This window comes from Pseudomyrmex gracilis, unplaced genomic scaffold (assembly GCF_002006095.1).
Source record: "Pseudomyrmex gracilis isolate BER0280 unplaced genomic scaffold, ASM200609v1 scaffold_39, whole genome shotgun sequence".
In the NCBI taxonomy this organism is placed as follows: domain Eukaryota; kingdom Metazoa; phylum Arthropoda; class Insecta; order Hymenoptera; family Formicidae; genus Pseudomyrmex; species Pseudomyrmex gracilis.
In genome coordinates this window covers 106,984-128,919 of record NW_018020623.1, presented here as the reverse complement: position 1 = coordinate 128,919, position 21,936 = coordinate 106,984, and the positions used below count along the sequence as shown (strand labels likewise).

The 21,936-nt window shown below is 34.6% G+C and overlaps 3 protein-coding genes across 11 annotated transcripts in view; 2 read left to right on the top strand and 1 right to left on the bottom strand.

The window, feature by feature from the left end:
- Positions 1-8,043, top strand: part of LOC109852889 (DNA (cytosine-5)-methyltransferase PliMCI-like) — an 8,789-nt gene extending 746 nt beyond the window's left edge. The window contains exons 1-16 of one of the 3 annotated variants that reach the window (XM_020424449.1): positions 276-422; positions 1,114-1,689; positions 1,884-2,247; positions 2,324-2,662; positions 2,737-2,889; positions 2,998-3,463; positions 3,559-3,758; positions 3,934-4,345; positions 4,518-4,841; positions 4,945-5,096; positions 5,200-5,534; positions 5,618-5,726; positions 5,874-6,023; positions 6,133-6,296; positions 6,377-6,617; positions 6,858-8,043. In XM_020424449.1, coding sequence (XP_020280038.1) covers positions 1,118-1,689; positions 1,884-2,247; positions 2,324-2,662; positions 2,737-2,889; positions 2,998-3,463; positions 3,559-3,758; positions 3,934-4,345; positions 4,518-4,841; positions 4,945-5,096; positions 5,200-5,534; positions 5,618-5,726; positions 5,874-6,023; positions 6,133-6,296; positions 6,377-6,617; positions 6,858-7,211 — 4,335 coding nt within the window. In that variant the 5' untranslated portion in view covers positions 276-422; positions 1,114-1,117 and the 3' untranslated portion in view covers positions 7,212-8,043. Of the gene's footprint in view, positions 1-275; positions 423-579; positions 655-1,113; positions 1,690-1,883; positions 2,248-2,323; positions 2,663-2,736; positions 2,890-2,997; positions 3,464-3,558; positions 3,759-3,933; positions 4,346-4,517; positions 4,842-4,944; positions 5,097-5,199; positions 5,535-5,617; positions 5,727-5,873; positions 6,024-6,132; positions 6,297-6,376; positions 6,618-6,857 lie in introns of those variants that run through there. The other 2 variants (XM_020424448.1, XM_020424447.1) reach the window with 2 other exon arrangements.
- Positions 8,044-8,258: 215 nt separating this feature from the next.
- LOC109852875 (phosphoacetylglucosamine mutase) lies at positions 8,259-11,434 on the top strand. The gene is made up of 4 exons (XM_020424431.1): positions 8,259-9,287; positions 9,515-9,585; positions 9,659-10,988; positions 11,135-11,434. Exons 1-4 carry the CDS (start codon positions 9,193-9,195, stop codon positions 11,259-11,261), a joined length of 1,623 nt encoding a protein of 540 aa, XP_020280020.1. The 5' UTR covers positions 8,259-9,192; the 3' UTR covers positions 11,262-11,434.
- Positions 11,435-11,732: 298 nt separating this feature from the next.
- Positions 11,733-21,899, bottom strand: LOC109852876 (RNA-binding protein 4.1-like). Of its 7 annotated transcripts, none has more exons than XR_002250046.1 (9): positions 21,611-21,879; positions 20,283-20,306; positions 19,514-19,853; positions 18,859-19,173; positions 18,363-18,582; positions 17,594-17,728; positions 17,444-17,500; positions 11,967-12,146; positions 11,733-11,810 (listed from the first exon to the last, which is right to left on the bottom strand). XR_002250046.1 is itself a non-coding variant. In XM_020424432.1 (9 exons), the coding sequence occupies exons 2-9, from the start codon at positions 21,662-21,664 to the stop codon at positions 15,384-15,386; spliced, it is 1,185 nt and encodes a 394-aa protein (XP_020280021.1). In that variant the 5' UTR covers positions 21,665-21,694; positions 21,790-21,899; the 3' UTR covers positions 14,849-15,383. The 7 variants fall into 7 exon arrangements, 6 of the variants coding, with proteins under 6 accessions (XP_020280024.1, XP_020280021.1, XP_020280023.1 ...); XM_020424432.1 differs by lacking the exons at positions 11,733-11,810; positions 11,967-12,146 and adding an exon at positions 14,849-15,423 and having other exon boundaries at positions 21,611-21,694; positions 21,790-21,899; XM_020424435.1 differs by lacking the exon at positions 11,733-11,810 and having other exon boundaries at positions 11,886-12,146.
- Positions 21,900-21,936: the final 37 nt, after the last annotated feature.

Genomic DNA, 21,936 nt, shown 5'->3' with positions numbered 1-21,936 from the left:
TTTTTCATGATGTATAAAAAAAAAAAAAAAAAAAACGAGCGCGCGCATGTGACCGTTTTTTTCCTTTTTTGCATTTATTCGTTTTTAATTTTTTTTTTTTTTTTTTTTTTGTTCTCTTGGTGAAGAAGCGAGAAATAATCAAAACAATTTCTTGTATCGCATAAATACACGTAAGTGGAGATTGCGTTTGGCATCGATGCACTCTTGTATGCACTATGCTACGGAGACTACGGAGAGCCGTGCGGATTGTGATTTTCCGCGTAGAGTTAAATCAATTGTAATCAGTATTTTTGTATCTTTCTCGAACAAAATACGTAAGATTCTTGTAACTTTTGTCGTGAATCGCGCGTGAGAAAGGTTATTTAATTATACACCATGGGGTTATGAGCAAATTGTCGGTAATTTGTCGACTGACTGCGCAGGTGATATCCGTTATATTGTTATTCCAAGCAAGCACAACGTTATACCGCTCATACACACACACACACAATATATATATATATATATATATATATATATATAAAAATAGCATATGGCAAGTTCAATCGGTACAGCAGGTTTCTTTTGCATTTTACTAAAAAAATTTCTAGAGTTCAAGTCACGTTACAAATTCTACGAAGCATTATTCTATCTTTCTTCTGCATTCAACTGATAGTATGTTAAAAATCATATAAATAAAAAAAAAAACCAGTTCTAATGACTGCGCTATAAAAGCCTAATTGGAGCTAAACACATGTTATAAATATAACATACATTCTTTCTTTCTCTCATATCTAACGATTCCATATCCTTTATATAGTACAGAGCAGAGATTTTTTTTCATGTTTTGCATATACAAACAAAAACATAGAATATAAATACACTTTTATCAAAACTTAAAATAGAATTTAGATTCTTGAAACACATATTTGTGATTATTTGTTTTTATGTAACACGGTAAAATATCTTTACAATCTACAAAATTAAATTCTAATAGATTTGTTTGTTTAGAAATTTTTGTTACATAAACGTTATAATACGTTATAGACTTCTATAATAATAATCGAAAGAAATATGAAAAGAGAAACAAGTTTTAACTGGATGTTTACTTTTGTTTTTCTGTATATATTTTAGAATCATGCCTCCCACCGTGTCGCAAGTTGAACAAAATTTGAAGTACAAAGAAATATCTCGCAGTAGAAAGTTTGACGAGATAGAAGAAACAGCTGAAACAAATGAATTGGAAGCTGACACAGGAAATTTGACTATGTCGGATTTACATTCTAAGCAAGTAGCAAAACGAAAAAGAGCGAGTACTGAAGAAAATGATCCTCAGTGCCAAGCAGAATCGAGTCAAACTACTACCACAGTGGAAGTGGACAAAGAAAATAATAATCCACAAATAAATCAAGATGAAATAGTAGAAGAAAATGTCGAAAAGAGAAAGAAGACGGAAGGCAAAAAAGAAAAAAGAAAATATAGATCCAAATTAAGATCCAAAAATACATCTTTATCACAATCTGCTAAAGCCAATCGATGCAATTATTGTAGACAAGATTTGGAGGAAATACACTTCTATCCGGGACACCCAAATAATGCAGAAGAAGAAGCTGTAGCTTTAATTTCATTTACGATGGACAAAGATGAGCAGGACGTAGAATTTGAAAGAGAAGAAGATCGTAGACCTATAATTAAGTTGACCAATTTTAGGTACGTCTTTTTGTACAATAATTTTGTTAAGATATATTTATAATTGTATAATAAAATCTGTAATGCGCTGATAGTGGTTCAAAGCAATAGATATTATATTTGAACATTTTATACATTTCTCTGTATTTCATAATTTTTGTTACAGAAGTTAATTGTTTAGGTACCTTTAATTATACAGAAAATTTCTTTTTTAGCGTCTATGACGAAAACGGACATCTGTGTCCTTTTGACACAGGTCTAATAGAGAAGAATGTATTATTATATGTTTCTGGATATATGAAGTTTATTTGGGAAGAAGATTCCTCACCTGAGGGTGGTGTGCCAGCAAAAGAAATGGGTCCAATTGTCGCATGGTATACTACTGGATATGATGGTGGAGAACTTGCATTAATAATTTTTGCTACACAGTACGCGGAATATTATTTAATGGAACCGTCTGAAGCTTATGCGCCATTTATGAATACTGTTAAAGAAAAGATATACATAAGTAAGTTGGTCATCGAATTTTTGCTGGATGAAATTAGTCCAACTTACGAGGATTTGATAAATAAAATTCAGGTAAGTTTGTCATTAGTTTTTGATATTCTTTGGCATTTTCTCTCGAAGCTCATATTTTATAATTGTGTTATCATAGACAACAGTACCTCCTAAAAATATGAAGCAGTTCACTGAAGATACATTGTTACGCCATGCACAATTCATTTGTGATCAAGTTTTATCTTTCGATGACGCCGCCGAGTCTGACGACGATCTTTTCATAACAACTCCTTGTATGCGATCTCTGGCAAATTTAGCCGGTATTATTCTCGGCAGAGGGAAATTTATTCGGATGACTCATCATCAAAGGCATCAAAGGAAATTAAGTAAAGAAATTAAGAAACAAACTTGGTCGAAGGCTAGTACAACAAAATTGGTCAGCGATATGTTTGAAAATATTTTTGCCGACCAAATTGCTGAGCATGATACAACATCAGTATGTATTATCATCTTATTGTTACTTTTTGTGATAAAGTTGTTGGAAAATATCTCAAGTATTTGTTTTTCTAGGGACCTAGAAGACATCGATGCGGTGTTTGTGAAAATTGTTTACAACCCGATTGCGGAGAGTGTAGTAACTGCCGAGATATGAAGAAGTTTGGTGGGAGAGGAACAGGAAAACAAGCGTGTAAAAAAAGAAGATGTCCAAATATGGCAATCCAGGTATTGTTTCAGTTTTTAATAAGAAAATACAAGAGATGTGTATATATTGTACATCTTATTGTGTATGTGTTGTAATATTTATGTAAATGTTAATATGCAAATATATAGGAAGCGGATGATTCTGATCCGGAAAATGTAGAACAATTTGATGATTTGAATGAAGAAGAAGTAGAAACAAAAGTAAAAAGAGACTTTAAGGAAAACTCATGTCGAAATCGTGAAATTGTATGGGAAAAGAAGGAAGATAAAATTGTTGATGGACGAAAAACATATTATAAATCAGTCATGGTTGGAAATGAAAAAATCGAAGTAAACGATTGTATTCTAGTGGAGTCAAATAGTCCGACAAATCCTTTCCACATTTATAAAATTGTGTTTATGTGGGAAAATGAGAATGGAACAAAACAACTTCATGGAAATTGGTTTTATAGAAGTGACCTTACCGTACTTGGGGAAACTGCGAATCCTAGAGAATTGTTTTTGAGCGACTACTGCGATGATATACCCGTTTCATGTATTAAATCAAAGGCAAATGTTATTTATAAGAAAGTGCCTGAAAATTGGTTTGAATTAGGTAAACAAATATTGAACAAAAACATATATGCTTGTTAAATTCAGTTTCTTACATTTTATTTTATACACGTGTATACAATATTGTATGTGTTATAGGTAATATTGACGTAGAAGATGAAATAAAAAATGTAGATGATAGGACGTTCTTTTATAAGATGAAATATATAGCTGAAAATGGTCGATTTGTGGACCCGCCACCGGAAATCGAATGTCCGAAAGATCGGAAAGAAAACATTCATCGATTTTGTCCTGTTTGCCATCAAAATACAACAATGGAACATCTTCAGATACCTAAAGTACGAAATACTATTTAAAAAACTTATATATATATATATATATATATATATATTATGTTTTTGCTATGTTAGAGATTATTCCAAGATTCTGAGAAATTTATTTTTTCTTGTTTGCAAAGGCCCCATATAGCCAATTCCTTTTAAATAATATATTGAATTATTTCTTCTTGTTTAGGTATATGAACTAATAGAACAAAAAAGCAAAAAGGAAGTGATCTACGGAGTAGTGAAATATAGAGGTCAAGAATATAGAGTAGGTAGCGCGGTGTTTTTATATCCAAATGCTTTTAAATACAGTCGTATACGGAAATTCCATACGACAGTTTCAAATCCAAAGAACGAAGTAGATGAAGAAACGTATCCGGAATTTTATAGAAAAAAGTCGGATCCCAAAAAAGGGACATACTTATCCGAACCTTTTCATATTGGTTATATAAATACAATATACGCTACTACAACTAGTCGATTAGTTGTCGCCTCGGATATTTATATCAAAATAAATAAAATGTACAGACCTGAAAATACTCACCGGGATTCAGATTTAATACACCAAACAGACCTTAACATGGTTTACTGGAGCGACGACAGTAAGTTATGATAATATTTAAGAAGTTTTTTTATATTTTAAATATTCTTAATATTATTGATATCAAAACTATACACGTAATAAGTATAAATTTATAAATATTCAGAAAAGAAATAAGTTTTAATATCTATATATTTTTTTTCAAATATGTCTGATTGTGTGTCTCATTGTAGTATGCAGCGTACCATTCTCTACTGTTGCCGGCAAATGTTATCTGGCGTATTCTGAAAATTTGAGCGAATCTATCGAAGAATGGTCCTCTGCTGGTCCAAATAGATTTTATTTTTCCGAGGCGTATAACTTTAAAGAGAACAAGTTCGAGGATCCACCTGACAATGTTGTTAATATATTTAAAACTAGCAAAGGAAATGGAAAAAGTAAATTAAAGGCAAAAAATGTAAAAACTACCGAAAACAAGCCAGTTTTAGATAAACCTGTGGATTATCCTACTGTGAAGAGAAAATTGAGAACGTTTGACATTTTTGCGGGTTGTGGAGGTAAAATACAGATTATGCAGTACAAACTTTTACTAAAAGGAATATACTACACATCTTGATATGATAATTATGTTATAATTTATAAATTATGCTTAACTCGCAGGATTATCCGAAGGATTGAAGCAAGCGGGAGTCGCTGAAAGTTTATGGGCGGTAGAATATATGGAGCCTATGGCAAATGCATATCGTTTAAATAATCCGAAAGCTATAGTATTCACGGACGATTGTAATACATTATTACGAAAAGTGATAGATGTAAGTTTGTATTATATCATTAGTATGTAATAATTTTTGCTTAATATACAAATATTATTATTTTTTTGTTTCGATAATCTAATAAAATATTTTCATTTTTTAGGGCGAAAGTACAAACGACAAAGGTCAGAAACTACCTCAGAAAGGGGAAGTTGAATTCATGTGCGGTGGACCACCGTGTCAGGGTTTCAGTGGCCTGAATCGTTTCAACCGACGCCAATATTCATTATTTAAAAATTCCCTCATTGTTACGTATTTATCGTTCTGCGATTATTATAGGCCGAAATTTTTCTTAATGGAAAATGTGCGAAATTTCGTTTGCTACAAGAAAGGTATGGTGTTAAAACTGACTCTGAGATGCCTCGTTCAGATGGGTTATCAATGTACATTCGGTGTTCTTCAAGCCGGCAATTACGGAGTGCCACAAACAAGAAACAGGTTTTTTTCTATTTTCTATTTTACTCGAAATATCATAATGTTGCTTGATTTCTTGTTATTAATGGCAATTTAACAATTTATAGAATGATACTCTTAGCCGCTGCACCTGGAGAAATACTCCCGAATTATCCAGAACCTACACACGTGTTCAATATTTCGAAGTATTGCTGTACTTTTGTGGATAATAAAAAGGTATTTTTTGATATTTTCTTATTTATGATATATTTAAATAAATATAGTTTGCTAAATAGTTTGCTGCAATGTTAAAAGTTTGTTAGCAATGAATATCAGAAAATTCTAAGAATAATTACACTTTTTTTTGTACTACACGCATTTTAGTACGTCACCAATTGCGCCTGGAGAACAAGCGCACCATATAGGATGATCACGGTGAGAGATTCTATGTGCGATTTACCGGAAATAAAATGCGGTAATACCAAAGAAGAAATGTCTTATCTAAGCGAACCACAAACGCATTTTCAAAGAAAGGTAAATACGTCAAAGAAAATCTTTCAATATATAGTTTTTTTGTTTTTCTCTCCCTAAAAGACGACTGTTTGAATGTGTAATCACAAAATTACATTTCGTTTCGTTTCAGATGAGAAACAGACAAGACTCAGTATTAACAGACCATATATGTAAAGAAGCGACAGCCTTAATGGAGGCGCGGATGAAATATATTCCAACCGCACCCGGTTCCGATTGGCGCGACTTGCCGAATATCAGGGTGCTCCTGAGCGATGGGACCTACACAAAGAAATTGTAAATTTGATATCAATTGTATAATTTCTTATTTTCTTGTATATTCAGACTATCTGATCTTCGACTCTTTTTTTCTTCAGGGAATATCTGTATCATGATAAGAAAGCTGGAAAAAGTTCGACGGGCGCGTTGCGCGGAGTGTGCAGATGCAGTACTGGCGCATCTTGCGATCCTACTGATAAACAATTTAATACTTTGATCCCATGGTGTTTGCCGCACACTGGAAACCGACATGGTCATTGGGCGGGTTTGTACGGAAGACTCGAGTGGGATGGATACTTTGGCACAACTATTACCAATCCGGAACCGTTGGGCAAACAGGTAATGTGAACCGAAATAAATAACATCTCTATTTGACTATATAATAGATCTGTGAATCTTAAATATTTCAAAATCAATATTTGTTTATATAAAATTTTAATATAAAAATTTAGTATAAAAAGTAGGATTATTATATTTCCTTGACTTATTAAAATAAGCAAATTAACTCTTCTCCCGTTGCCAATTTCTCGGATGTCGTCTCGAAACGGACTTCAAATGCGACAATTAATATTTTTTCAGGGCCGCGTCTTACATCCATCGCAAAACAGGCTTATAAGCGTGAGGGAATGCGCAAGATCCCAGGGATTCCCAGACTCGTTTCGTTTCTACGGCACTATAATTGACAAGCATCGACAGATCGGCAACGCGGTACCACCGCCGTTGGGAGTTGCTATTGGATACGAGATAAAAAAATGCATATGCGATAATAAAACAGATCAGTCAGAAACTGCACTTGCGGAAAGCCGCGCCGAAACCGCAATCAGTGCGAACGTCGACAAAACTAACGAAGCTGTCGCGTCAAGGACAGCACCGGATCGGATCGAAGGCAATCTGGATGAAATGGCTAGCACCAGCTCTATGCAATTCACATGAAAAACTCGTTTGCGTGAAATTTACGTAAGAATGTCTAAAATGCGTCCGCTTTGAGCGTTCACGCGCTTTGAAGTCTATCTTTGACTGACGCTTAAAACACGCAAGCGCTCAAAGCAAACACGTTACTCTTAAAAAGAGAACCTGCATAACCATAAATATCAATAATTTTAAAATCCTTTTTATCACAGGGCATAATAGTTCTTTATTCTTTTACATATGTTTAATTTTCTGCTTTTCTTCCCATTTTAAATTCTATTTTAACCGAAACTACTACTCAGTATTAAATAACCAATTGTAGGACATATTTGATCTAATTTGTATATTGATAAAGATGTGATGAGAGATCTTACCCCTACACAGCAAAATATATCATAAAGATATCTGGAAGATATCTAAATATCAGAATATCTGATTGCGTAAATACTAGTCAGATATCACTGAGATATCTGATTTACATCTCAGATATACTTTGCTGTGTGGGTATTATATATGATAATTATACCTAGAAATTTACTAAAAATTTTCACATGTAAGAATGTTAAAATAGATTTATAAATGTTATATTGCAATTGGATTATTGTTGTTTTTATCAAAAAGTGCTCAACTTTATATTTCATCATTTGCGCGGTTCTTAAAATTGAATTATTTGCATCTCGATACAGAAGGGTTTATCTTTTTATATACACAATACATGTTGATCTTTTTGTATATATAAATGTACGTATTACTAAATATATATATAGAAAGATATGTTTTTCATACAATACATGTATTAATATATAAAAAAAGATATAGGTTTTATACATCTTTATATAAAACCTAAAATAATCAAATTCACACACGTAGCTCATGTTTTATATTTAATAATAATTTTAAGTTATAGTAATAATTTTTTTATTGATTTTAACTTTTAAGATTAAACAAAATACAAAGGTTTTAGTTTAGTACGTAAGTAAAAATTTAATACATTTGTAAGTAATTATCTCAATACAATTTTAAGTTTTCTTTTTTGTTAAATTAAAAACCGAGAGAAAACAAAGTTTGTAAGTAAAATGTGTACGTATACAATTATAATTCATATACAGTTGTTTGATTGTTTGTTAGTTCGAATAATATGTTCTTAAGGAATATATTTGTACATCTTTGACGAGTAATAAAACATATGCAAAATACGAAAAATTATACGTGTAAATATCCAAGTATTCTGTATTGCACATTGACAGATTAATCATTTTTCGATAAGCTTTGTTTATTTCAAAACCTCGCCTAAAGAGAGAAAGATTGCGCAACAATTTTTCCTTTTTTTTTTTTTTCTGTAATTTATATTTAGCTGCACTTTAAAGCACGTGTAGAGAGTCTCTCAGGAAGAGTTGCAAACTCGTGACGACACACACTGGACAGTTTTTTCCTCTGTTCAATCAAAAGCGACTATCTTTCTGAGAAACTCTATTGTTCAGTGGGCAGCTTTTCTTCTGTCCAATCAGAAGCGACTGTAACGTCACGAGTTTGTGATTTCTTCTATTTTCTCGTGTCACATTTTTCACAAAGAGAATTGTGTGCGATACAGAATAGAATTTTACTTTATCAGGTGATTTTTAATTAAACCCGAAGGTGTGATCGAACTCACCTTAACCGTCCTAACCTATTTGGTGATTTAAACAGCAGAATTGCCATCGATAAAATTTCCACACTGTATAAAAAAATTTGACGCTTTCTCCCTATATATAATCTGATATCTCTTTCCACATATCGCGCGATAGATGTACTATCAGGTTAAGCAGATGTAGTTTATACATTTTTTAAAAACTGGTGTTAATATAATTCTAAAACCCGTAAAATATTTATAAATACTTAAGATATTACCGTGTTATTTTACACATATTGGCAACTCTGAATTCGCCGGCAATTTGACGATTTGTTTTCACATTTCTCAATTGTCAATCGTGCGGCAGCGCAATATTGTATCACATTGCACCACATAATGGAATCGAGTTATTTTCAAAACATCGTCAACGTCAAATTTAATCGAGATTTCGATGGGTACATTCAGTACGGAACTGCTGGCTTTCGAACGAAGTAAGTATTAAACTTTTGAAATTTTATTAATTGCGTCCGTGCGAAAAACACTTGTTGATTTTGTTGTATACAAAGTATCTTGACAAGTATCAAGAGGCTGTTTTTTAAAAATATTGATAAAATTGCAGAAAGTAACAACCCCCTTTATATAATTCTCTGTTATTGCTTATAAAATAATATTTGTCTAACTACGTTATTTTTATTTCTCACACGTGTATCCATTTCAGAGCTAGTGTTCTGAAACACGTTCTATACAGAATGGGCCTTTTAGCTGTGTTAAGATCGAAAGTAAAGAAAGGTAAGAGATCAAAAGCTTGATTTTTTTTTTTCTAAAAAAAATTCACGTTTTATCAAATATAAATTTCTTACAGCCGCCGTAGGTTTAATGATTACCGCAAGTCACAATTTGGAGCACGATAACGGCGTCAAACTTGTCGATCCAAACGGTGAGATGCTCGAAGCTTCCTGGGAGACGATAGCTACGAAGTTAGTTAACGCACAAGACAGCGACCTGATAGCTACATTGAGTCGCATACAAGTGGAAGAAAATATTGACTTGTCGGTACTAGCTACAGTGATAATTGGAAGAGACACGCGTAAAAGCAGTATTTCGTTGTTACACGCCGCGATCGAAGGAATCACAATCTTAAACGGCACCGTTGTGGATCTGGGACTGGTTACAACTCCGCAACTGCATTACGTTGTAGTGTGCACCAACACCAACGGTGCTTACGGAGATCCGACACTACAGGGTTATTACACGAAACTTGCAACGGTGTTCAAGAGACTAAGGAGTGCCGAGAAACACAACGGAAAATACAGAAATGAGATATTTCTGGACGTTGCGAACGGTGTTGGTGCTATCGCGGCGAAAGAATTGCTGAAACACATGGGAACTGATGCAATGAATGTCACTTTGTTCAACGATGGGGATGGAGAGTTGAATTTGAAGTGCGGCGCGGATTACGTCAAGGTGCAACAGGAACTACCTTTAAACGCCCCGTCCGAACCGAACGTCAGATGCGCCAGTATAGACGGGGATGCCGACAGACTCGTGTACTTTTACGCAGATCGTGAAAATAAATTTCATCTTTTGGACGGCGATCGAATAGCGACCTTGGTGGCCGCTTATTTCAAGGAATTATTAAAAACAAGCGGTTTGTCCTTAAAATTGGGCCTGGTGCAAACCGCGTACGCCAACGGCGGTTCGACCGATTATATTTCAAACGTGTTGCAAGTTCCGGTTGCGTGCGTGCCAACCGGTGTAAAGCATTTGCACAAAAAAGCGCAGGAATTCGACATCGGAATTTACTTCGAGGCGAACGGGCACGGAACTGTTGTTTTCAAAGATGCCGCTAAAGAAACTATCAAGAATCATGCCGGGAACGCTACGCTTTCGGAAACACAAAGAGAAGCCTCTACGAAGCTGAGAGACGTGATCGATTTGATAAACGAAACAGTCGGCGATGCTCTGAGCGACATGCTGTTAGTCGAAACGATATTACATGCCAAGGGCTGGGACATTATTGAGTGGGAAAAAAGTTACACTGATCTACCGAATAAGCAACTTAAGGTCCAAGTCAAAGATAGAAATGTTATAACGACAACGAACGCGGAAAGATGTTGCTTAACTCCACCTGGTTTGCAAGAAGAAATCAACAAAGCTGTCGCGAAGTATCCAAAGGGTCGAAGTTTTGTCAGGTATAATACGCACAAAATATCTTTGATATTATAAAAAGTCTTATTTATATAAATACAACGTTTTTTCTTATTCAACAAAAACTCGATAAATAAAATTTTGAACAAGTAACGCGCAAAAGAAATTTCAATTGTAATTTTTTTTGCAGGCCTTCTGGAACCGAAGACATTGTGCGAGTATACGCGGAAAGTGAGAACTCAGAAGATGCCGACAAATTAGCCACGGAAGTAGCTTTACTTGTGCAAAAACTTGCAGACGGTGTCGGATTCAGTTAGATCTTATCGTCGCAATAGGATTATTAATATCCGTTATCGCACGCGATCGTACATGATAAGTCGATAATAATTGGAAAATAATTGCTCAGTTTTGAATTCACACATATCACGTCTTAAACTTCAATATATTTATAAACAGAGTCTGATAAACACATAAAACAGTATTAAAAGTTATTTTTCTACAGATGTGTTGAAAAATAAGATTTTAACACTGGATTAACTTCTATTTTTTTAACTTTTAAAAAGTTGAAATGTCCTATAATACGCATATACGTCGTATTTTTATAACTTGACTTATATTGCATTTATTATTTGTGTAGTAACTCTTCAAGCGCTTTTATAAATTTACACTATTTGTGACTGATAGTTTATCGTTAATATAAAAAAAAGGATGGGATAAGGATGAAAGAGGAATACAAACACAAATAAACTTTGTATACTATATTTAAGTACTTACCACTTTCTTACTCGCCCGCTTTAGAGCAAGAATATATAATTCTATGACTGACTAGCCGAGAATTTTTCGAGATTTGTTTTTATATAAGAAGCCTAGAATTAAAAACATAAGGAGAAAGAATATAATGCGAAGTTTTTTATCTTTAAACTTGACTTAAATATTTATTATTTTCTGTAACAAAACTATCTCAATACAATGCATAAAACAAAACACTCATGGGTGATAGTTTGTAATTTCGTATTTTGTACCTGTTTGTTTTTTTTCTGTCAGGTTAAGACATTCTCTCCGCGCCCAGGCGTTACTGTCTTTTCCTCTTTTCACACCTAACTCTCCTTCCGGGCAACAAGTTCACGATTTGTGAAGTTTATCAGGAGTTCCCATTGAGCTCATCTCAATGTCCGTCAGTCTGTCCTCATCCCGCTTGAAATCTATTAAAAAAGTATTTATATAGAACATGTATATATGACGATCTTACTAATTGAGGGCTTAATGTACTGTAACTAGCTTGTAGCACTATTTTTTTTGTATGAATGCCAGCTATTATTCGGAGCAGTTACTGATAATTAGTAATATGCAATTGTCGTAAATTTCTTCACTTTACAAATTGATTATTAAAAAATTACTATTTATATTTTCGTATTATTTAAATTTTATACTATTTATATTTTTGTATATTAAAATGAGAAAGAGTGTATTTTTGAAAATTAAGTATAAGTTCTAGTGAGAGAAACGTGATACGTCAATTGAACAGTTAATAGGAGCGCTGTACAGGTCGACAATTTGAGAAAATCATTTCTGCAACATTCTTCTACCGACACCAAGATATACGATGTGTTTCGCAGACATATACCATAACTTATTTATGGCGCTTTAATTTCATCGCGAACGAACGGGTTGAAAACGAACTTCCAGAAATTACTTTTGTGGAAACAAATTCGCCGGTAATTAGACATATTAGCGAACAAATGATTCGCAGATTCCGGCAATAACAAAAAACCAAAAAACAAAAAAAAAAAAAAAAAAAAAAAAACAATATGCATCTTTTCCAATTCACGCATCGCATTTATGTATCTTACGCTCTAATTCCATCTCGTAAATAAACGCGTTTCTTTAATGAAGAACGTGATAAAGAGTTTGACACAAGTTTGCAAAGTTTACTTCATAAAACTTTCAAATAAAAGCAGTAAGATATTTGAATTTTCTTATTAAACTTTATGTAACAAGACATATTTGATATATAAATTTGACTTATAAAAATATTTAAGTCAATATTTAAACTCGTATTAATTCACATCATAAAATATTCAAGTTTAAAATTATTAGAACTATATAAACATATTTAAAAGTTCAAAAATATTGTTTAAAGTTTTGTATTTGGAATATTATGAAAGTATTAAATTTTCAAAATAATTAGTGAATCAGAGAAGAACTGAAACTCGGACAGAAAATTTGACATGAAAAAAATGTTCATGTAAGAATTTAGAAAAAAAACATAATCAAGATCTGTCTCGCGATAAATATATTCAAAAGAGAAAAAGTATTAAATATTTAATAAAAGACACTATGCGAATAAGTTGCAAAGATAGAATTAGAGTCGATGCATTTCTATCGCAAAATCGCAGAGCATACGGAGATTATCAAAAAGCAGCCGCTTTTTTTTTCTTTTTTTTTTTATAACGCGCGCATATATATATATATATATGTATATATATGATTCTCTGGTAATCGACGGTTCTTTGTTTTTCTCGTAACAGTTCTTCGTTCTTTTTTGTTCGACCGGACATTCTCCATTCGCATTTATGGAATCATCGATAATACTATAGCAGTAGGCCCGAGGGCGCTTGGTTTTCTCTCAACAGATAAAGTATTAAAAAAACTCGCACGCGTTAAACATACCTTCTTGCTTCAAATTCAAAGCACGCCAGCTTTGAGCGCAAACGCAATTTGTGGCGCATTATCCATATATCGCAGGTTGGTTTATTCGCCAATCGTCGCATCTATCGGGTAGCCACGCATAGCGAGTAATCGTCGTAATCGGTTTCTTCAATAATCGCAGGTCGCCGCAAGCCGCCAGCAGGATAATGTACGGTAAACGCATTCACCGCACATTCACAAACCGACGTTTCGTCCTAACTAAGTAAACTGCACCAGCTAGATAGTTGACGTTATGCATTGTTATCAAGAGTCGTGTACTTTTCATGTTTACTTGAAAAAAAAAAAAAGTACTTCACGTTTTAACACTGTTACCCAGATTAAGTTTCAGGTTTTTTAATGAAGCACGTTTTTACACATTTATTAACTCTGTCAAAACTTATAGAAAATAATTGAATATTACAATGCACAACGTTGTAAATTAAAAATTAACATTAAGTATCATAATTGAACGCACGCTGTGATTACTATAAAATTTCTTTCGTTCGCTCCTATGAATGGCGCGAGAATTAATATATGTTGGCTAGATAATAAACGTTAACTATATAAGCCGATGATTTTTTTTCACGAAATATAAATTTAGCATTTTAATTGTTAGTATACGAAGATTTATACTTCAACACAACTTAAAAAAAAAAATGAAAAAAAAATCATATAACAAAGAAAAAAAAAACAAAATACACAAACACAATATATTTTAAAAACAAAATAAACAAATCGTGTAAAACAAGTTCCAGATTGCGAGAAAAATGTTAAATTACTTTCTTTGTGTAACATGTGTAGTGATAGAATTCACAAATATACAAAACTTAGTAATAATAAATTACGTGCAAAGTGACTGAAAGAAAAAAATAAATTATATATGTGTATATATGTATCTATTATATAAGAGATTTTGTAAAGATTATATAATTTTAGGACACTCGTTTGCACTTTATTTGTTTTTATACGTTTAAAGGTACATTGTGTATGATAGTTGCTATATTTGTTTTTTTGTTACCCTATTAACGAACATCTCAAACATTCAAGTTCTTATGTGTATAAAAAAAAAAAAGATATTAAGCATTTTTATTGTATATATCACTTTCTTGTAGAATTAATTCTATGGGAGTATAAAAATACGATATACACGTAATATCTATGCGAGAGAAATGTGGGCATCAAAAGAGAAGAGCAAGCGAGAGGAAAACCCACGATATATAACATTCAAATCATTTTATTCATAGAAAAGATAATAAAGAAAAAATTAAAAACATAAACTGCACGAATATAATGTAATATCTAAGAGTCTTTCCGGAGAATAGGCAGAACAGACTCAAATAGGCTATAACATAAAGAATATACACTGTCGATTAAATTTATTAATCGATCAATTTATATGTATAAATTGAACTTATAGTGTAAAACTGAACTTTACGTTATAGGTACATTACATGTCATTGATGTTCCTTTTGTTTAACGTTTTTTTTTTTAGAAGTACAAATAAACATTAGAAGATCTATAAGTTATATATAGTTTTCATTATTATTATATATAAACTCAATGTGTTGGCGCAGATTTCCTAGATAATCCGTGATCAAATAATCAGCGGGTAAAAGGCGTTATTTTTTTTTTAAGATCTGTTTTTTGTGGGTTTTTTTTTTTTTTTTTTTTTTTTTTTTTTTTTTTTTTTTGTTTTATTTTTTTACGGTCGCCTTTCGCGTGCGCTCGAGCATTTGCTTTAGTGTACACGTTTAGTACCTCGGTGGCATTGCGTCTGCCGGACCTGGGAAGCTAAAAGGTCAGAAAATGAAAAATCGCAGAATTAATCACGTGATCGCCTTGCTGTTTATGCAAGGGGCAAGGAGAAAGTATAAGATGTAACACTGGCGTGCGCGATCGACGTGAAACGCGTGTCCAAATGCGAGTTCGAACATACAATTCCGATAGCTATTATAATTCGAAGACGAGGAAATCACGATTATTCGTAGTTATTTCTCTTAACGTCTCGCAGCACACATTGCGCACATTTAAAAATCTAAAGTTACCCAGATCTGGGTAAGATTTTGTCGTTCCACGTGTGTGTATGTGCGTGTGTATGTGTGTGTGTCACATTTCTATTGCTGAATTCTTCATATCTTTATACATTATGCTAAATTATGTTACAACACAAGCAACATTACAAGAAAAATCAAATCCAACTTTCGGTTATTCGCAAAAAGATACACACGAGAGAGAAATAGGTACGATATTTTTACGTAGTACGTTTTTTGCTTTTTGCGCACATTAATGTATTATTACTACACAACGTTTATTATGATATAGCATATTATATCAAGATATAGAAAACTTTGTCGTATTTTGTTCTTACAAATATATGTGATAATGTATAAGTTTGCAAAGTTAAGAAACACTCCACAGTTAATCGCCAATGATATTCACACCCAGTTCTGATTAACTGTTGTACATTTAAGAAGCTTGCTACGTCGCAATCATTAGTGTCAATCGGCACTGTCGTAAGTGCGTTCGAAAAACTGATTCCATAATCTCCGTGGAGAGCAGAAGAGATGTTAAATCTCATCACGACGTCGGAAGACGTTTTATCGAACTTGACCGTAGCCGCAACGCAACGCATTATTTTTCGATCTGTTTCTCTAAACAGAATCGGCATCTCGGGATATGCGAAAGACGGAAGGGGTGGGAAAGAGCGAGCGCGAAAAATGTGCATTTTTTAATGATTTTTCGCAGACTGCGAGTTTTGCTGAGAGAGCGCTGTATCGCGATAAAAATTATATCGCGATGTATAAAAAAAATCGACGATGTTCGAAGGTTCGCGGAAAGATCTCGAGACGTTCGTCCGCGAACTGCAGAATTAATTTTCGAAGAACATTACGCTATGGAAGAAACTTGTTCTTATCCGAAGATGATTTCGCGTGTGCGTTTTTTTTTTTTTTTGTTTTCTTCGGTCGCAACGTTACGGAATTGCCGGCGGAACGCATAAGACAGATAGGCTTAGATATCTCAGATAGTTGAGATAGAAAACTCATCGCGGAGTACGTAAAAGAAGAGAGGTGACGTATCATAGACTTGAATGTGGCAATCGAGTCCTCAAGTTGATAACTACATACTACAAGCATCGTGTGTAACGATGAAAAAGTAAAATGTACAAAATGTACAAAAAATTCTATAAATGCATTCACTAGAAATTCATATTTCTTAAGTATGTGCTGTTCTTTGCAAAATATTTCTCTTAATTTATTATAATTAACGAAAGTACAGTCTGTGTAGAATGAAATTAAATATTGATTCGTTAACAAGTTTTTGTATAAAATATACCAACTTTATAATAAGAATTATATGTGAAAAACTTGATGATTTACGCGCGTGTTATCAGACGTGTAGGATTTTTAGCCACAGTCCAAACTTTCAGCCTCTGTTCTTTTTTACACTCATAAGATATAAACGCTCGCGAGATGATCAACGAAACAACGATCTGTTTGCGCAAAATAACGCGTATGTACACGACGAAAAAACAGATACGCTTCGATATACGGGCGGAGTGTCGCGCTAAGTGTCACACCTTATACTTTTACAGAAATATATTTAACCTGTTTGTCGAGATCCGCATAGAAACTGCACGATGTGTGTCGTACATAATCGAGAGACATATGTAGCGCAAAGGAGAACAGAGACGCCGACTTGATAAACATACGCACGTAGATTCTTGTCGCTTTTCAACGTCAACGTGTGTAGCGTTCACGATCGCAGTTTTGTGATGAAACGTTATGAGATGTGTTAATAAAGTACAACTTACCGTCCGCCGCCACGTGGAGGACCGTACGCGTCTGGTCTGTCATATCCCTCAGCATATCTGTAACGTGACGAACAAAGAAATGTATTCACCAGCCACATGAAAACAAATCAACATTTATCTAACAATTTTTGTCATGATTTGTTTACTCACCCGCCAGCAACTGGTGGATATCCACCACTGGGTACAGCACTGCCAGGTCTTCTGCTAAACATGTCGGCTTGCGGTCCTGGACCAGTGCTATAACTAGGTGCCCCAGTGCTGTAGCTAGGTCCAGTACTCATTGGCCTGTTAAATGTAGGTATATCATTACCGGAAGGATCATCCCTCCTTTCGTAGGCCATCGTAGTTGCCTGATTTACCCCCCCAGGCCCACCCATCATATCCCCTGGCCCGCCCGGATAACCCCTGTTATACATAATTTCACTTTGTTATCTTTTTTTACTCTATCCTGGGCAATATTTAGAATAATTACTACATTGCACACATTGCTGCAATATATGTGTATTACTTAATTTCTCCTTATGCAATTGTAAAAGCCTCTCTCAGGTTAGAATAAAAATGAAGCCTAACAAGCAATTTAAGCTAATTTTTAAATTTTGTGATATATGTTGTGTGGGCCTACAAATTTGGATAACTTCGCCTTTGCTTTGTCCAATTGCAAATGTAACTGTACTTGTATGTTCAGCAAACTTAACATACAGCAGTAAATCTAGCAGTTAAACTATATCAGATCAAAGCAATATGTAAAGAGTTAAAATTTTTTTTTTTTTTTTTTTATTACAAAACTCAAGTATCTTTAAAGATAGCTTGATTGAAAAGATGTGTAAAACCTCCCAAAGCAAATAATTCAATATAGAATTCAAAATTTTTCGGCAGAAATATAAAAAATATAAAAAAGCAAAATACTAAATTACATTACCAATGACTTTCATCGTATCCTACATCGGTGTACCCGGTTCCATATCCAGTGGTGGCAACAGCACCACCACCGTTTCTCATTGGTCCGGCTGCACTTCTGTCGTAATCATTTCTGGCGGTATAATCGACTGTGCGACTAGCGCCAAAATTGTCAGTGCGACCGTAATCTACCGGACCGGGTGCGCCACGATTGAAATCTCCGGCCATACCTCCGCCAACCGCTGTAAATAATGTAGCCATCAGATTGTGAATCAACCCGATATTTCGTGTTTGCTTCACTTGAATAGTCTGTGCCCTTTTGTCTTTCACGCGTCTCGTTATTACGCGAATTATAAGAGAGTAGAACAATTATTTTCTTTTAAAATCTACTGCTTCAAAGTACTTGTTCAACTACATTTTAAAATACAAAAATGTATGTATATAATATGTATATAATGTAGAGCGGTGTCACATAATTTTCGAAGCTGCGCAAACAACACTCATCTCACTCCAGTTACCATAATCTGTTCTACCGCCGAAGTCGGCGCGACCGTAATCAGCTGTTCGTCCGTAGTCCGCTGCTCCGGTCGGTCCGTAGCCACCTACAGCGCCGGCCGCCGGTCCATATCCACCACCCATTCCTGGTGCCGTCGAGGTGTAACCCATCGCCGCACCACCCACGTTCTGACCGTAAGCCCCACGATCAGCGTAGCCAGCGCCAAAGTCTGCCCCGCGGCCGCTAAAGTCGCCAGCTCCACGATTGTAATCGGTGTATCCAGTTGCGACACCACCTGCAGCAGATCCATCGTAACCAACGAGTTGGATCGGAAGAACTGCAAAGCACGTCGAGATATAGAATTGATTTTTAGTGCACATTGTCAAAGTCACGTCATATTTCATTCCAACATACTATTTTCTCAATTAGGCGCGCTCTGTAATAGAACGTTTATATTCGTTTGCAGGAAGATAACAATGATTTTCTTTACAAGGCGAGTTCCCTACACTTTACACTTACTGATACGAAAGGTGATAACTGTAGAAATGACGAAATAAAGCAAACATATACAAATGGTGTATTACCAAAACGCAACAGATTTAGAAAAATTAAGGGAAATTAAATGAGAAAATAGTCTTGTCGGAATTCGCAATTATTGATATAGAAACAATACCAACCTCTTCTATCATTATATGGTCCAGGACGAGCGTCTCTACCACCGTCTCGTCCTCCCCTACCACCTCTCATTGGTCCACCTCTTCGGTCGTCGCGGCGTCCGCCTCCACCTCCACGTGATTTTCCAGTTGACTGTTCCACATTGATCGTCGCACCTTTGAAGTTGGAATTGTGAAGTGCCTTGATCGCTGCTGCCGCGTCTTCCTCACGTGCCATGTGGACGAAACCATATCGATTCATGACGTCACATTCTGTTACCTCGCCGAAGCGCAAGAATAATTGTCGCAACTCATCATTGCGACAATTTTCTGGTAACCGGCCCACAAATATTTTTGTCTTTCTCTACAAAATGTAAAAGAATAATTATTGTACACTTCCAATAACACTTACAAGTATATATAATTTATATTTTTATTAACATATATGATTTTATATTTATTGATCAATCTTTTATTTTAATTTAATCTTTTATTAATTTCTAACAAAACTTTTCATCAAGATTTGTATCTTGAGATTCGATCATACAATCTATTACAGAAAGTATGGTGTCTGTCCAAGATTTACTATTGCTCAGTTGAAAAGTAAAATTTTACAAAATACATAAAAAATTACACAATATAAAAATTCACTGAGCTCTTTTTCTTTATGTTATTGTGACTAATAGATATAAAAACCAATATTAATTTCAATTCTTTACACCAAAATATTTATGCAATTTGTCATTTATATAAATACTTAGCAATAAAAAAAAAATAATTTTTATTATCTTACCGGTTGATTCGTTGAAACCATCTTCTGGAACAAAAGTCATCGAATTAAAATACTGTCATATATAAAAATATATAGCATAATGTAAACTTGTTATTTGTGCTTTATATTGAATAATTTTTCTGAGAGTGGCACACTTTTCTGTTAGATACTTTTGTTTGGTGTTAAAACACATTGAATAAGCAATAAATGTTTATCATGATTCCTACACAGTGTGCATGTGTGTTTGTGAAGATAACAAAACAATTAACTCTAATTAAAATTCTTTTACATGTTTTCTCATATATGTATATAAATTTACCAGCGATAAAACAATTCTTCCATATAAGAATTTTTTTATACAAATACTTGTATCTGTGATATTGTTACACTATTACATTGGTATTTTACACAGGTCAAAATGTCGATGATAATTTTGTTATGTAAGTGTTTTGTAAACATTAATATTAATAGCAATTTTGTTACATAAGTGTTTTATACACATTAATACAAATAAACTATCTACAAAGACAGTTTTTTTAAACATATTTTTTAACATTGTAAGCACAGAAAAGCATACATTTTACTAGAGAAAGGAGTCGAGAAGTTACAGTTAGAAAGAGATAGGCAGGGATTTAGTTTGCTCGAGGATATCGGGGTTGATTAAAATCTTGACCGATTATCATCAACGGACCTGAAAATCGCGTCATCCACAGTCATCCGGTGAACCAATGTTATCGAGATCAGGAGAGACCGGCGGTCACGTAATAAATGCAACACAATCGCATTGCTGAGCAACGCGCGCGAAACAAAACACAAAGAGGCGACAAATCACCAACATATATATAAAATAAGACACAATCGGCCCCGTCGACATGCCTACGTCCGGGATCGATCTCTTGCTACTTACTTGTATTTGCGACGTCTTGGCGAAATATCGAAAGCAAAGAAAAAAATGATGTCACGGCGCGACACGGCGCAAAAAGCGAGCAGAGAAAAGAGAGAAAATGAAGAGCAAAGCAAAAAAAAAAAAAAAAAATGGCGCAATCCACTTTTGTGCGCGTAGAACACAGCAAAAGCTTGGTGGCCGGAATGAAGTATTGCCAACCGTTGCTCGTGGAAAATTTTTACCGATCCCGCGATCAACTTCGCGTCGCTACGTGACGCCGATCGTTCAACTTATTGATCCTATCTCGCGGGAGAGCGAAGTTCGCGGGGACGACGCGACGCAAATCTCGCAGCTCATTCCTGTAGAGAGTGAAATATGCAAGAGAGAGAGAGAAAAAAAAAAGGGAAACGGGAGACAACACAGCGAGAAGAGAGAGAAAAAGAGTTCACAGAAATGATATTACCGTTCCAGGCGTGGACGTCTCCGTAGGAGCGTGGTAACCGACAGATGTATCCATTGAGGCGCGTAAAAAAGACAAAGGAAGAAACTGAAATCGACAAAGAATTCAACGCGCAAACGTTATTGGTTACACACGCGGTTGCTATATCACGGTTTGCTTAGCACGGAGATTTTGCAACTTACGTTTAAAAAATATAGAGGATTAGACACGAGTCGCGCGTGATGCCGTAGCTACGTCTCTCTCGTCGTCGCTTCTTTCACGAGAAACAGTGCGGCCAATCGTCTCGGGCGCGCGACTTTGTCCCCGCTCGATCTTCCTGTTCCGCTTCC